The following is a 14,154-nucleotide window of genomic DNA, read 5'->3' as shown; positions in this document are numbered from 1 at the left end:
GTCTCGGGCGAGTCTATTTTTATTCCCGCAGCCCATGAAGGCAGCGTGGATCCACGGCGCATGCGCAGTGGCGGCCGGAGCGGGCAGAAGCGAGCGGCGGCCGGAAAGCATCGCACACGGGCAGGCAGGCAGGCAGGCGCAGTGCACCGCGCGGGCTCCGACGACGACGACCGGAACGCAGTGAGTAAGCGCCGGCCGCCGAACCCGCTCGCAATGTTTCACTTGCCTTTTGTTCATTTGCAATGTGAAAGAATGCTGAGCGTGGAGCGATCGGCAGAGCGGAAAGCGGCCCTTTTTTTTTTTTTTTTTTTTTTTTTAGAATACATTTCATTTTTTTGGGGGGAGGCTGCGAGACAAAAACATTCCCTCGTTTCTTGTTCTCAGCCCCGGCTTGGAATCAGACCTCCGCCCTTTTTTTTTCTTTGTTTTTGTTTTTGTTGTTCTGGCCGCGTGGGCGTTTCACACCCCGGATGTTGCTGCAGGGGATCCGCGGCTGCGAGGGCCTGCCGGCGGCTGCTCGAGGGAGGACGGACGCCCCCCTCCCTCCCTCCCTCCCTCAGCACCAGAATCGATATCCAGAAAACAAAACAAAAAACCAAATCCCCCCCCTTTTCAATGCGTATTTGCAGCTAGCTGTGAGGAAGCCACATTTAAGGCCTCCCGTTCCCCTCCCGTACATGGCAACACCGCTCAATGGCCTCACAGCATTTAAGTGTTGCCATAATATTTGAATTATTGCTCTCTAACGTGTGAAAGGTTTTTTACAGCTCGCAGGTACTACTGTTCATAAATTGTGCAAGTACATCCATGTGATTTGCATACAATGCCGCCGACTATTGTGGCCGCTATTCACACTTGCATATATAATATGCACAGTATTGTAATAGATGTACAGATCGACTATTTATTATACATGTACACTTATTTTGCAGCATGTTTACTCATGTACGAGTACAGTTGTCACTCCACTGCTGCTTAGTCATACTCTAAGGCCCGTGCTGCATTTTGAATATTTATCAATACATGTGTAGCTTTTATTTTTTTTTTTTCCCCCCGACGTACAATGCTGATGTACATTGTTGCTTCACTTTGAAATATACAGCACCTATTTCTCGCTCCACCGCTCATCGTGTTTTATTTTCACACAATGCCACATAAACCCTGCTGGCTATGCTTGCTGCCTTTTTGTTCACCTTGATCACTACATACAAGTACAGTTACCATTGCTGTCTGCATACGTGTCATTCGTGACACGACCACGGTGACCAGGTCATGCTATTGCTAACATCCTTTAGTGCGCTATGTTTTTATTTTGACTCGAGATGGAAGGTGTTAGCAAAGTCAGGGCACACGCACGCCATCTGCAAGAGAATTATGCTCACAAACGCTCCCTGCCATTCACGTGCGGATTAACGCCAGGCAATGCCGGTCAACGCAGTGGAGAATCACCACGGTGTTCCCCGACGACAGGATTTTGCGTGGAGTTGTCACGGTTACGTGGCAAATAGAGTTTGGACGAAGCGCAGGGTGCAGGGTCAGGTGTTAAGGTTTAGTGTGGCGTGTCAGGGCACAGGTCAAGGCGGGGATGAGGGTAGACGTGTGTTTGTTTCCAACTGCTAGTAGGTTGACACATTTTACACGTCTCACGGAAGGACTTTTCGGGCGTGTGTGCGCGTTTTCAGGTCGGGGATGGCAGTGAATGTGTACGCCACGTCCGTGTCCATTGACAACCTCAGCCGGCACGACATGCTGGCGTGGGTCAACGATGCCTTGCACCTCACCTACACCAAGATCGAACAGCTCTGCTCAGGTAACGCCGAGATGGGCTACGCCGATGACAAGTGGGAAAACCACTCACGAGTATCTGTACTTATGCGCAAGTAAAAAAAAAAAAAAAAAAGGCTCTGGTAAAAGTAGTACTGATTTGACGTAACTTGAAGTCGCCATTTTATTTTGACAGGCAGTTGTACAAAATGCCTGTTTTGAATCTGCCGTTGTTAAGGCTTCCTGGTTCAATTCTTCTTTTTTTTTTTTTTTTCCCGCCTTATAAGTCCCCCAAATCTCAATCAATCAAAGATAAGGCGCAGTTGACTTTATTTACATCTTTCGCACCGTGACGTCATCTGCGGTGGTTGACAAAAGTAGCAAGCCTGTTTTCACAAAGTAAGGCGGAGAAACTACAAATTTTTGTTTTCAAGTATGGGAAGTAAAAGTAAGTAGTTGTCAGAAAAAGGAAATGCTCACAGCAACAAAGGATTTGTACTTTTGTTTGAGGCCCGGTCATAGAAAGACCAGAAGAAAAGCGTGTGCTTTTGTGGTGTTTTTCAGGGGCGTCGTACTGCCAGTTCATGGACATGTTGTTCCCGGGGTGCGTCCTCCTCAAGAAGGTCAAGTTTCAAGCAAAACTGGAGCACGAATTTATACACAACTTCAAAGTTCTTCAAGCGGCCTTCAAAAGGATGAGCGTGGACAAGGTCCCGGTGGCATTGTCGCTATGTTTGACTTCACCGTCTGCTTTTTTGTTTCTTGACATTTTTCTTTGAAGCTCATCCTCTTGTGTGTTGCCCAACCTGCAGATCATTCCGGTAGAAAAGCTGGTCAAGGGAAAGTTCCAGGACAACTTTGAGTTTGTGCAGTGGTTCAAGAAGTTCTTCGACGCCAACTACGACGGGAAGGAGTACGACCCGAATGTAGCCAGACAGGGGCAGGAAGTGTCCCCCGCTCCCAACCCAGGTGATCACTTTAGCCACTAACCAAAGAGAACTCCAGGTAACCGGAACGCCTTCCTTTTTCAGCCATTGCTGCACGGTCTTTGCTCAAAAGCACCCGGCAAGCGGCACGATCGCACAATGAATGGCCACCGTTTTTCGCAAAGCCCAGTTTTTGCTCATTCGTACAGTTCGGGGGCGAAATGAATTGCTCTCTACTGTAAAAAATTTTTTTGGGGGTTGTCTTCTTCCATTGGGGCTGACAGTCAGCAGTCAGAGATGAGAATCGAAATTACCAGTCCAGTCGGTCCATCCAATAGGAGAGTGATTTAAGCGTATGTTCTACTGTGAAAACGGCACAGAGGAGAAAATGTCGGAATCGGTAAGATGACGTACTGCGATGTGGTAAAAGCGGACGAGCCCGAACTCCCCGAGATCCCGCCGAGCCGTTAGAATCGGGTGAAGCCGCACCCTTCTTTTGCCGACTGCTTGTCTCCGCCCCCTCGTACCTGTACACGTTTGTCAATTAATACACGCTTCTGGAACAAAATGACTGATTGTTGTGGTTGCTGATGTTCCCAAATATTTAGGGCGAATTCGATCGACCACCAAATAACTGCGTTCTTTTCTTATGTGTGACTGCCACTTCATGGAGTGATTTTTATTTTTTGTATCCCTCAGCTTCTCAGCACCACCTCTTTTGTTTCGGAGGTTGTTTTTTCTTGTCCACCTTAACTGGGACGGACAAGAAAGCCTCCCCGTCCGCCGCTCCGCCCTCGGGTTAGGGCCGTCGACCGCTTGACGGAATCGTCACAAACGCAACTCGTGCCGTACCGCGTAGTGGACACGTGGGTGGCTCAAACTGTATCATGGTCTTGGTGTCTTTCTTGTATCCGGTCCCGACACAATGACTAAGACAGCGTCATATGAGCCCTGAATGTTTTACCAAGGGACTTGCTAACCCCATGTTGACCACGTTCTGACCGCCGCCAGGACCGCAGAGGACGTCTCCGACAGTGCCCAAAAACATGCCGACGCCGCAGCGGGTCCAACACAACACCCCGGCTTTGAGGAAGAACTCCACCCTGTCTCGAAACGGCGGCAGCGACGCGGAGATCACGGAGCTCAATCAACAGGTTTAATAACTCGCCGTAATATTGCATTTCTCCAGTCGTCACCGATAAGCTCCTTGTGCGCCGTATTTTATTCGGTTGCTTCGTTAGCACGGCGGATGAGTGGTTAGCATGCCTGCCTCACAGTCATGAGGTTCAATTTTCGGAACTTCTTCCTGTGTGGAGTTTGCATGTTCTCCTCGTGCTTGCCTACATTGAAGCGAAGTTGTAACGTGAAGTTTCCTTTTTTGGGGTCAATGCCACAGCGTTTGCTAGCTTGAAAAAAAGAAAAAGCAACAAAAAATGTTTGAACTGTGAAAGTTTACTCCCAGTTGTCGAAAATTGTACGGCGTTGTGCGCAAGCGCGGGCAGCACAATGTACCGGCATCCTCGCTCTTCTGGTTTTCTCGCCGTCCGCACGACTTTTTACCCTCCTAGCTTAGCGTCACCGTCGGCACGCAGCTCAAAAGGGGCGTGTCGTATCGACCTACTCATATGTACGGTTCGAACATTGCAGCCTTCGTAAATCGGGCTTCCGCTGTCTGTGCCCGACGAGTTTTTGGTGACCGGTCCAGGCTTGACCCGGTCTCTTTCCCAAAATCAGCTGGGTTAGACCTAAGGTCACCCGCCCCGCTAATGAGGATCAGCGCTCTGGAATGGGTGGATGCTGCAGGAGCACACTTGAGTCCCATCATCCTGTTTCTTTTTTTTCTGTCTTCTCTTTGGTACAGTTGATGGAGTTGAAGCTGACGGTGGACGGCCTGGAGAAGGAGAGAGACTTTTATTTCAGTAAACTGCGAGACATCGAGCTCATCTGCCAGGAGCACGAGAGCGACGACAACCCGGTGCTCGGCAGGATAATCGACATCCTTTACGCCACAGAGGTACGCCGCTGCGTTAGCCCGCTCTTTTTCAGACTGCGTCCATCCTCGACAATTTGCCAATTGCCATTCGAAAACTCGCCTACTCACAAAACACCACCGTACAGCGGCCGTATCTCAAATTCTCGCTTCCACGTCAGAACAAAAAAATTGTCCGAACAATGCCTCGTACTGACTCGACTTTGTGGTTTTTTGCTTTGACTTGCGAGCACAAATTTGAAATACAAACTCTCTGTGGTGGCAGCGAATTCAACTCAACGGACTTTGTAACAAGCAACAGCAGTTCGGTAAATAATTGCTTTTAAAAAAAAGAGGCTTCAAGCTGTTTGAGGCCATTCCCACTTGAAATTTTTAAAACAACCACATTAACTTAGCCTTTCAGTCTGCTCGCTACATGCTAACGCTAAATAGCATCTATGTTGCGGCCCTTTAAGAAATGGACTGAACACAAACTTGCAGCAACGCAGGGACAGATATGACTGCCCTTATAGACATATGTTATTTATCCTCTGCGTCGAACGACCAATGTTAGTTTTGTACTGATGAGCTGAGAGAATATGGTGAAATACGCCGCCGTCCGCATCTGCAGAAATACGACAACCCGGTCGAACCCGCCCGCTCGCAGAGATACCCCACGTCCTGCGCCAGATCTGCACTAGTCAGGAAGATAGAGCCCTTCCAGTTTTAGGCTAGGAAGCATTTAATTTTACCACCCAAAAAATTACAGCCTCCAGTCACAACGTGCACTAATGGAGTATGCAGTCCACAATTGGTGGACCGCGATATACTTGTAGCAAGGGAACACCATCTCCAAAAACTAAGAAGTCAGGTTACTCATATCTCAAGGCACCACCGTTACAGTATGTTGATAGCTGTTCTCCTTATGTGTTCCAGGAGGGCTTTGCGCCCCCAGAAGATGAAGAGTTTGAGGAACAAGCCCACCTGGACCAGGATGAATACTGAATGCCCCCCTGACTTCCCCGCTTTCCTTTGTCTTTGATTGATTTCGACTTTCTGTGCACGCTCTTACCTACTCAATTCACCCGCCACCTTCTCCGCCCTCGCTATATCTTCAGTCCCTGTCCTCGCTGTCACATTTTTTTATATATATATTTTTTTGAAGCTATCATCTGACACACAGCTATACGTCATCACGGTTAGCTAAGAGCACCACGCAACCTATCCGGTTTTCGCCAGCATGAGCCAAGAAGACGAGACGAGCGGTCCGTAAATCATGACCACATTTTGGAATTTTGCACGATACGGAGCTATTTATTTTGCCTTGGGTGCGCGGCGCGGCAGCACTTTTTAAACGCACCGCAACGACGACAACAACAACAACAACAAAACTCAAGTGACTTTTTACTAGCAGTTTCTTATTTATTTAACTTATCGTTTTTTGATCAACCTCCTGTAGCAGAAACCTACTGTACGAGAAAAGTGGAGGGCGAGCTTTTTGGTTTCCGCCCAAGCGGGTTTATAGCATGTAGAACGGGGACAAAAATACTTTGAAGGATGTGATCGGAGTGCATTGATTGATTGATTATTATTGAGCAGCAACATATCTGAGCATGAGAATGTTATACATTGACTGTGAATGACTGATATTTTGTACAAATGTATTTCATGTGGAAATAATGTGGTCTGATGTCACGCTGTTAAATGCAACATGACGTGTTTTTTTGTTTGTTTTGTTTTGTTTTGTTTTCTTCCAGCCGCTTACTAGGCTGGTCCTATTTCAGTTATTAAAATCATGGCCAATCAGATGAGGCAAATATTATGACAGACGTGGACCGCCCAATGACTGCACAAACGGTGACTTAAGAAGTTGGAGAACGAAGGTTCGTCAATTCAAAGTCGGACTGGACAACTTTGTTTTGTCGCACAGTCACCGGGTGCTTTAAAAAAGGTACTTTGCCACTTTTACTGTTAGAATCCTGTTGAACAACGCTGAACAAGTCTTCTTGTTGCCTCCTGTTTTTTGTTTTTGTTTTGTTTTGTTTAATTTTGCAAATCTCTTTAGAACTGACATTCATCCACGGCATAAACATCATGGACTGAACGCTCATCATTTTGAGTTTACAATAAATAAACAGTTGTGAAATTTGTCGTTTGTGCTCTTTTTGTAACGTTGCTGTGTCAGTACAAGGACATCGTTATGAAACAAGTATTTTGTCAGTAGTAGTACTAGTGGCTGTCGTGCGAAATATTGGCGGCAACCTGATTTACGGCCTTTAGTGCGTACAAATAAACATAATGCAAACTAGTGTGTACGACCACTACTTTCCGTACACTAGTAGGACAACATTGATATCATGAAATAACTTACATGCTACTAGTGAGGCAAAACTGCACCGCTTGACATTTGTGTACGATAAGTGCACTCGATGTTTCGCGAGTAGAATTTTACATCACTAGTAATACGCAGTTTTGCTTCACAAGTAACTAGTAATGTAGGTGTCCTAGTATGCCGGTTGTCCTACGAGTGAGGACAGAGCGCGTACTACTTCGCGGACCTTAAACTGGATGAGGTTGCAATGGTGGGCTGGCACTAGTAGTGGGGAAAAGTCTCTTCTCAAGTGGAAGGACTTAAAGGAGATGAGGGGGATTAGCTCAAATGGTAGAGCGCTCGCTTAGCATGCGAGAGGTAGCGGGATCGATGCCCGCATCCTCCATTTCATTTGTGTTGCTACTTACAGATTTGATCTCCTCTTCTTCTTTTCTTTTGGGTTCGTCCCTTTAGGGGGTCGCCAAACGGTGTCCTCGTTTTCCACGTAGGCCTATCTCCTGCATCCTCCTTTGGAACACCAACTGCCCTCATGTCTTCCCTCACGACATCCATCAACCTTCTCTTTGGTCTTTGGTCTTCATCCTAGCAGAGACTCTTCTGTCACATAACACACCTGACACCTTCCTCCACCCGTTCCAGCCTGCTTGGACCCGTTTCGTCACTTCCTGACCACACTCACCATTGCTCTGGACGGTTGGCTCCAAGTATTTCAAGTCCTCCACCCTTGCTATCTCTTCTCCCTGTAGCCTCACGCTTCCCCCACCACCCCTCTCATTCATGCACATATATTCTGTCTTACTTCGGCTAATCTTCATTCCTCTTCTTCCCAGTGCATGCCTCCATCTTTCTAACTGTTCCTCCAACTGCTCCCTGCTTTCACTGCAGATCACAACGTCATCTGCAAACGTCACGGTCCACGGGGATTCCAGTCTAACCTCATCTGTCAGCCTATCCATCACCACTGCAAAAAGGAAGGGGCTCAGGGCTGATCCCTGATGGAGTCCCACGTCCACCTTAAATTCTTCTGTCACACCGACAGCACACCTCACCGCTGTTCTGCTGCCCTCGTACATGTCCTGTATTATTCTAACATACTTCTCTGCCACTCCAGACTTCCACATGCAGTACCACAGTTCCTCTTTGGGTACTCGGTCATAGGCTTTCTCTTGATCTACAAAGACACAATGTAGCTCCTTCTGACCTTCTCTGTACTTTTCCATCGACATCCTCAAGGCAAATAATGCATCTGTGGTACTCTTTCTAGGCATGAAACCATACTGTTGCTCGCAAATACTCACTTCTGTCCTGAGTCTAGCCTCCACTACTCTTTCCCATAACTTCATTGTGTGGCTCATCAACTTTATTCCTCTATAGTTGCCACAGCTCTGCACATAACCTTTGTTCTTAAAAATGGGCACCAGTACACTTTTCCTCCATTCCTCAGGCATCTTCTCACGCACTAGAATTCTATTGAACAAGCTGGTCAAAAACTCCACAGCCACCTCTCCTAGATGCTTCCATACCTCCACAGGAATGTCATCAGGACCAACTGCCTTTCCATTTTTCATTCTCTTTAATGTCTTTCTAACCTCCCCCTTACTAATCATTGCCACTTCCTGGTCCACCACACTTGCCTCTTCTACTCTCCCTTCTCTCTCATTTTCCTCATTCATCAACTCCTCAAAGTATTCTTTCCATCTCGCTAGCACACTGCTGGCACCAGTCAACATATTTCCATCTCTATCCTTAATCACCCTAACCTGCTGCACATCCTTCCCATCTCTATCCCTCTGTCTGGCCAGCCTGTATAGATCCTTTTCTCCTTCTTTAGTGTCCAACCTGCCATACATGTCATCATATGCCTCTTGTTTTGCCTTTGCCACCTCTACCTTTGCCCTGTGTCGCATCTCAATGTATTCCTTTCGCCTCTCCTCGGTCCTCTCAGTGTCCCACTTCTTCTTAGCTAACCGTTTTCCTTGTATGATTTCCTGTACTGTGAGGTTCCACCACCAAGTCTCCTTCTCTCCTTTCCTGCCAGAAGATACACCAAGTACTCTCCTGCCTGCTTCTCTGATCACCTTGGCTGCAGTGGTCCAGTCTTCTGGAAGCTCTTCCCGTCCACCGAGAGCCTGTCTCACCTCTTCCCGAAAAGCTGCACAACACTCGTCCTGTCTCAGCTTCCACCACATGGTTCTCTTCTCTGCCTTTGTCTTCCTAATTTTCCTCCCCACCACCAGAGTCATCTTACACACCACCATCCTATGCTGTCTAGCCACACTCTCCCCTACCACTACCTTACAGTTGGTAACCTCCTTCAGATGACATCGTCTGCACAAGATGTAATCCACCTGTGTGCTTCTACCTCCGCTCTTGTAGGTCACCCTATGTTCGTGCCTCTTCTGGAAAAAAGTGTTCACTACAGCCATTTGCATCCTTGTTGCAAAGTCTACCACCATCTGTCCCTCCAAGTTCCTTTCCTGGATGCCGTACTTACCCATCACTTCTTCATCACCCCTATTACCTTCACCAACATGTCCATTACAATCTGCACCAATTACGACTCTCTCTCTGTCTGGGATGCTCAGAACTACATCATCTAGCTCCTTCCAGAATTTCTCTTTCACCTCTAGGTCACATCCTACCTGTGGGGCATAGCCACTAATCACATTACACATAACACCCTCAATTTCAAATTTCAGCCTCATCACTCGATCTGATACTCTTTTCACCTCCAAGACATTCTTAGCCAACTCTTCTTTTAAAATAACCCCGGCTCCATTTCTCTTTCCATCTACACCATGGTAAAATAATTTAAACCCTGCCCCTAAACTTCTAGCCTTACTGCCTTTCCACCTGGTCTCCTGGACACACAATATATCAACCTTTCTCCTAATCATCATGTCAACCAACTCCCGAGATTTTCCTGTCATAGTCCCAACATTCAAAGTCCCCACATTCAGTTCTAGGCTCTGTGTTTTCCTCTTCTCTTTCTGCCGAAGAACCCGCTTTCCACCTCTTCTTCTTCTTCCTTTGACTTCGATCCACAGTAGCTGAATTTCCAACAGCGCCCTGCAGGTTGACGGCGCCGGTGGCGGACGTTGTTAACCCGGGCCACGACCGATCCGGTATGGAATTCTTTGGATGAACGCTCATATTTGTTTGGCAAGGTTTTAAGCCGGATGCCCTTCCTGACGCAACCCTCTGCATTTATCCAGGCTTGGGACCGGCCTACAGTTTGCACTGACTTGTGCCCCCCATAGGGCTGCACCATGCTACTAGTGAGGCAAAACTGCACCGCTTGACATTTGTGTACGATAAGTGCACTAGATGTTTCGCGAGTAGAATTTTACATCACTAGTAGTACGCAGGTTTGCTTCACAAGTAACTAGTAATGTAGGTGTCCTAGTATGCCGGTTGTCCTACGAGTGAGGACAGAGCGTGTACTATTTCGCGGACCTTAAACTGGATGAGGTTGCAAAGATGGTGGGCTGGCACTAGTAGTGGGGAAAAGTCTCTTCTCAAGTGGAAGGACTTAAAGGAGATGAGGGGGATTAGCTCAAATGGTAGAGCGCTCGCTTAGCATGCGAGAGGTAGCGGGATCGATGCCCGCATCCTCCATTTCATTTGTGTTGCTACTTACAGATTTGATCTCCTCCTCTTCTTTTCTTTTGGGTTCGTCCCTTTAGGGGGTCGCCAAACGGTGTCCTCCTTTTCCACGTAGGCCTATCTCCTGCATCCTCTTTTGGAACACCAACTGCCCTCATGTCTTCCCTCACGACATCCATCAACCTTCTCTTTGGTCTTTGGTCTTCATCCTAGCAAAGACTCTTCTGTCACATAACACACCTGACACCTTCCTCCACCCGTTCCAACCTGCTTGGACCCGTCTCTTCACTTCCTGACCACACTCACCATTGCTCTGGACGGTTGGCTCCAAGTATTTCAAGTCCTCCACCCTTGCTATCTCTTCTCCCTGTAGCCTCACGCTTCCCCCACCACCCCTCTCATTCATGCACATATATTCTGTCTTACTTCGGCTAATCTTCATTCCTCTTCTTCCCAGTGCATGCCTCCATCTTTCTAACTGTTCCTCCACCTGCTCCCTGCTTTCACTGCAGATCACAACGTCATCTGCAAACGTCACGGTCCACGGGGATTCCAGTCTAACCTCATCTGTCAGCCTATCCATCACCACTGCAAAAAGGAAGGGGCTCAGGGCTGATCCCTGATGCAGTCCCACCTCCACCTTAAATTCGTCTGTCACACCTACAGCACACCTCACCGCTGTTCTGGTGCCCTGCTGCCCTCGTACATGTCCTGTATTATTCTAACATATTTCTCTGCCACTCCAGACCTCCGCATGAAGTACCACAGTTCCTCTCTGGGTACTCGGTCATAGGCTTTCTCTTGATCTACAAAGACACAATGTAGCTCCTTCTGACCTTCTCTGTACTTTTCCATCGACATCCTCAAGGCAAATAATGCATCTGTGGTACTCTTTTTTGGCATGAAACCATAATGTTGCTCGCAAATACTCACTTCTGCCCTGAGTCTAGCCTCCACTACTCTTTCCCATAACTTCATTGTGTGGCTCATCAACTTTATTCCTCTATAGTTCCCACAGCTGGGCACCAGCACACTTTTCCTCCATTCCTCAGGCATCTTCTCACGCGCTAGAATTCTATTGAGCAAGCTGGTCAAAAACTCCACAGCCACCTCTCCTAGATGCTTCCATACATCCACAGGAATGTCATCAGTCTTTCCATTTTTCATCCTCTTTAATGCCTTTCTAACTTCCCCCCTACTAATCATTGCCACTTCCTGGTCCACCACACTTGCCTCTTCTACTCTCACTTCTCTCTCATTTTCCTCATTCATCAACTCCTCAAAGTATTCTTTCCATCTATGTAGCACACTACTGGCACCAGTCAACATATTTCCATCTCTATCCTTAATCACCCAAACCTGCTGCACATCCTTCCCATCTCTATACCTCTGCCTGGCCAACCTGTATAGATCCTTTTTCTCCTTCTTTAGTGTCCAACCTGGCATACATGTCATCATATGCCTCTTGTTTGGCCTTTGCCACCTCTACCTTCGTTCTATGTCGCATCTCAATGTATTCCTTTCGCCTCTCCTCGGTCCTCTCAGTGTCCCACTTTGTCTTTGCTAACCTTTTTCCTTGTATGATTTCCTGTGCGGTGAGGTTCCACCACCAAGTCTCCTTCTCTCCTTTCCTGCCAGAAGCTACACCAAGTACTCTCCTGCCTGCATCTCTGATCACCTTGGCTGCAGCGGTCCAGTCTTCTAGGAAGTTCGTCCTGTCTCAGCTTCCACCGCATGGTTCTCTGCTCTGCCTTTGTCTTCCTAATCTTCCTCCCCACCACCAGAGTCATCTTACACACCACCATCCTATGCTGTCTAGCCACACTCTCCCCTACCACTACCTTACAGTCGGTAACCTCCTTCAGATGACATCGTCTGCACAAGATGTAATCCAACTGCGTGCGTCTACCTCCGCTCTTGTAGGTCACCCTATGTTCCTGCCTCTTCTGGAAAAAAGTGTTCACTACAGCCTGCTGCAGAGAACATATTTTTTCCAACCCGGAAGTGTCCGCTTCAATTGACCAATCATTTCGAGGCACTCGAGCAGTCGTCGTCCAATCAAACGGCGTACTGATGTTTTTAAAATGTTACATTTAATAATTTGTCTTATCTGATTTGTTTGTACCCAGGGAAAACGAAAGGACTTTTCAGCCGGCAAGTACCAACTAAAATTGGCCAATCATCACTCGAATCTTCGTCCAATCAAATGGCAAGGAAACATACCAGTGAATGTTCTTTAACTTTCTCAATCAAAAGATGACAAAACCTCGGAAGCAACTTGGAAGTGTCCCATTAAATTAACCAATCAAATGGAAACACATGTCGTCGTCCTATCGAGTGACAAGGAAACATTGGATTCATGTTTTTAAACGATAAATTAATGAATACTACCAATATTTTATAGAATTTGTCCTTCACGAAAGCCAAATGTTTTTGGGAATCTTTGTGTGAATCTTCTTAAGTGGATTTATTCACAAATGTCAAATAGCATACAATATGCGGTCAGGCGTTTTCCCGCCCAATACAACAAACATTAGAAAACAGCATTTAAGCGGCAAAAGATTCATTTTGAACACAAGCCAAAAACTTGAAAGGTGCAGGAAACATGACAGAACACCACATTTCAAACCAACGGAAGTCTTGTCAAGAAGTCTACAACTAATCATGTCACAAATGGAATGCGCATTTTGCTCTGGAAAAAAAAACCAAATCCCCCCCCCAAAACAACAATGCTAACAATAAAGTCAGGCTCCTAACATTTTCTTCACCATGTAGCCAGGCATGTTGTAGAGGAAGAGCGCCAAGATGGCCACCAGCAGCAGGCCACAGACGATCTTGACGGTGAGCCAGCGGTACTGGTCGCACACCAGGTGCTTGGCCGCCTTCAGGGGGATCAGGAACCACAGGAGGGCGATGTCCGGACGGCTGCACACGCAAGTGAGGTTACGTACTGTATGTGTCACATAGAGTAGTCATTCCAACTGCTCTAAGTGCGAGAGGACTCTGCATCTTTTTGCACAATTGTCCCCAAGAAATAAAAATTCTACCGGCATTACCAGATAACTAGCAACCCTTTCTGTCAATTGACCGTCTGTTGTCGTACTAGAGCGGCTCCGACTAGCGGAGACAAATTCCTTGTGTGTTTTTTGGACATGCTTGGCAAAATAAAGATGATTCTGATTCTGATACATGCGTGCGATAATGTACTGTACAGTATATGATATAAGATGTAATAAAACCTACAGTCAAATAAAGGTGCATAAGGTCTACAGTGCAATAAACTTCCCTGCCGCATTTTGAAGTATCATCACGCACAGCATTACATCATATGCGATATCGAAGTGTTGTATTATGTTGTATTATATTTAAGTAGCCTAGTCGTCGTATCAGTGGATATAATAATGAAGGTGTTAAGAAGGAGGGGATGGAGGGCGGGGTGAAAGAGGCAGCTAGCGGCCAGCGGGTTATATCCCATCCTCGTCGGCATTTAGCATCATGTTGTGGGTTATCGTAGTAAATGAGGGGGCGGGTTGTCGTATTTTTGCAGATGTGGACGG

The 14,154-nt window shown here is 47.0% G+C and overlaps 2 protein-coding genes and 2 non-coding genes across 5 annotated transcripts in view; 3 read left to right on the top strand and 1 right to left on the bottom strand.

The window, feature by feature from the left end:
• Nucleotides 1-27: 27 nt before the first annotated feature.
• On the top strand, nucleotides 28-6,808 carry mapre3a (microtubule-associated protein, RP/EB family, member 3a). 2 transcript variants are annotated; one of them, XM_061795524.1, is made up of 7 exons: nucleotides 28-180; nucleotides 1,683-1,810; nucleotides 2,329-2,474; nucleotides 2,577-2,733; nucleotides 3,702-3,844; nucleotides 4,552-4,704; nucleotides 5,596-6,808. In XM_061795524.1, the coding sequence occupies exons 1-7, from the start codon at nucleotides 35-37 to the stop codon at nucleotides 5,662-5,664; spliced, it is 942 nt and encodes a 313-aa protein (XP_061651508.1). In that variant the 5' UTR covers nucleotides 28-34; the 3' UTR covers nucleotides 5,665-6,808. The 2 variants fall into 2 exon arrangements, with proteins under 2 accessions (XP_061651508.1, XP_061651509.1); XM_061795525.1 differs by having other exon boundaries at nucleotides 78-184.
• Nucleotides 6,809-7,303: 495 nt separating this feature from the next.
• Nucleotides 7,304-7,376, top strand: trnaa-agc (transfer RNA alanine (anticodon AGC)). The gene has a single exon. It is a non-coding gene; the product is annotated as a tRNA-Ala (tRNA).
• A 3,160-nt stretch (nucleotides 7,377-10,536) lies between these two features.
• Nucleotides 10,537-10,609, top strand: trnaa-agc (transfer RNA alanine (anticodon AGC)). The gene has a single exon. It is a non-coding gene; the product is annotated as a tRNA-Ala (tRNA).
• Nucleotides 10,610-13,090: 2,481 nt separating this feature from the next.
• LOC133488254 (otoferlin-like) overlaps nucleotides 13,091-14,154 on the bottom strand; it is a 31,219-nt gene continuing 30,155 nt past the window's right edge. The window contains exon 43 of the mRNA XM_061795895.1: nucleotides 13,091-13,522. Within this exon, the coding sequence (XP_061651879.1) occupies nucleotides 13,342-13,522 (181 nt within the window). The 3' untranslated portion in view covers nucleotides 13,091-13,341. The remainder of the gene's footprint in view (nucleotides 13,523-14,154) is intronic.

Source organism: Phyllopteryx taeniolatus, chromosome 13, assembly GCF_024500385.1.
Source record: "Phyllopteryx taeniolatus isolate TA_2022b chromosome 13, UOR_Ptae_1.2, whole genome shotgun sequence".
NCBI lineage: Eukaryota > Metazoa > Chordata > Actinopteri > Syngnathiformes > Syngnathidae > Phyllopteryx > Phyllopteryx taeniolatus.
The sequence above is the reverse complement of the archived record's forward strand: the minus strand, read 5'-3'. Positions and strand labels throughout refer to the sequence as shown.

Bases quoted from the DNA above. Each gene is read 5' to 3' on its own strand.
- mapre3a (XM_061795524.1), top strand. From the start codon at position 35: ATGAAGGCAGCGTGGATCCACGGCGCATGCGCAGTGGCGGCCGGAGCG. The intron at 181-1,682 runs GTGAGTAAGCGC...GCGCGTTTTCAG, and splicing joins ACGACGACGACCGGAACGCA to GTCGGGGATGGCAGTGAATG. The intron at 4,705-5,595 runs GTACGCCGCTGC...TATGTGTTCCAG, and splicing joins ACATCCTTTACGCCACAGAG to GAGGGCTTTGCGCCCCCAGA.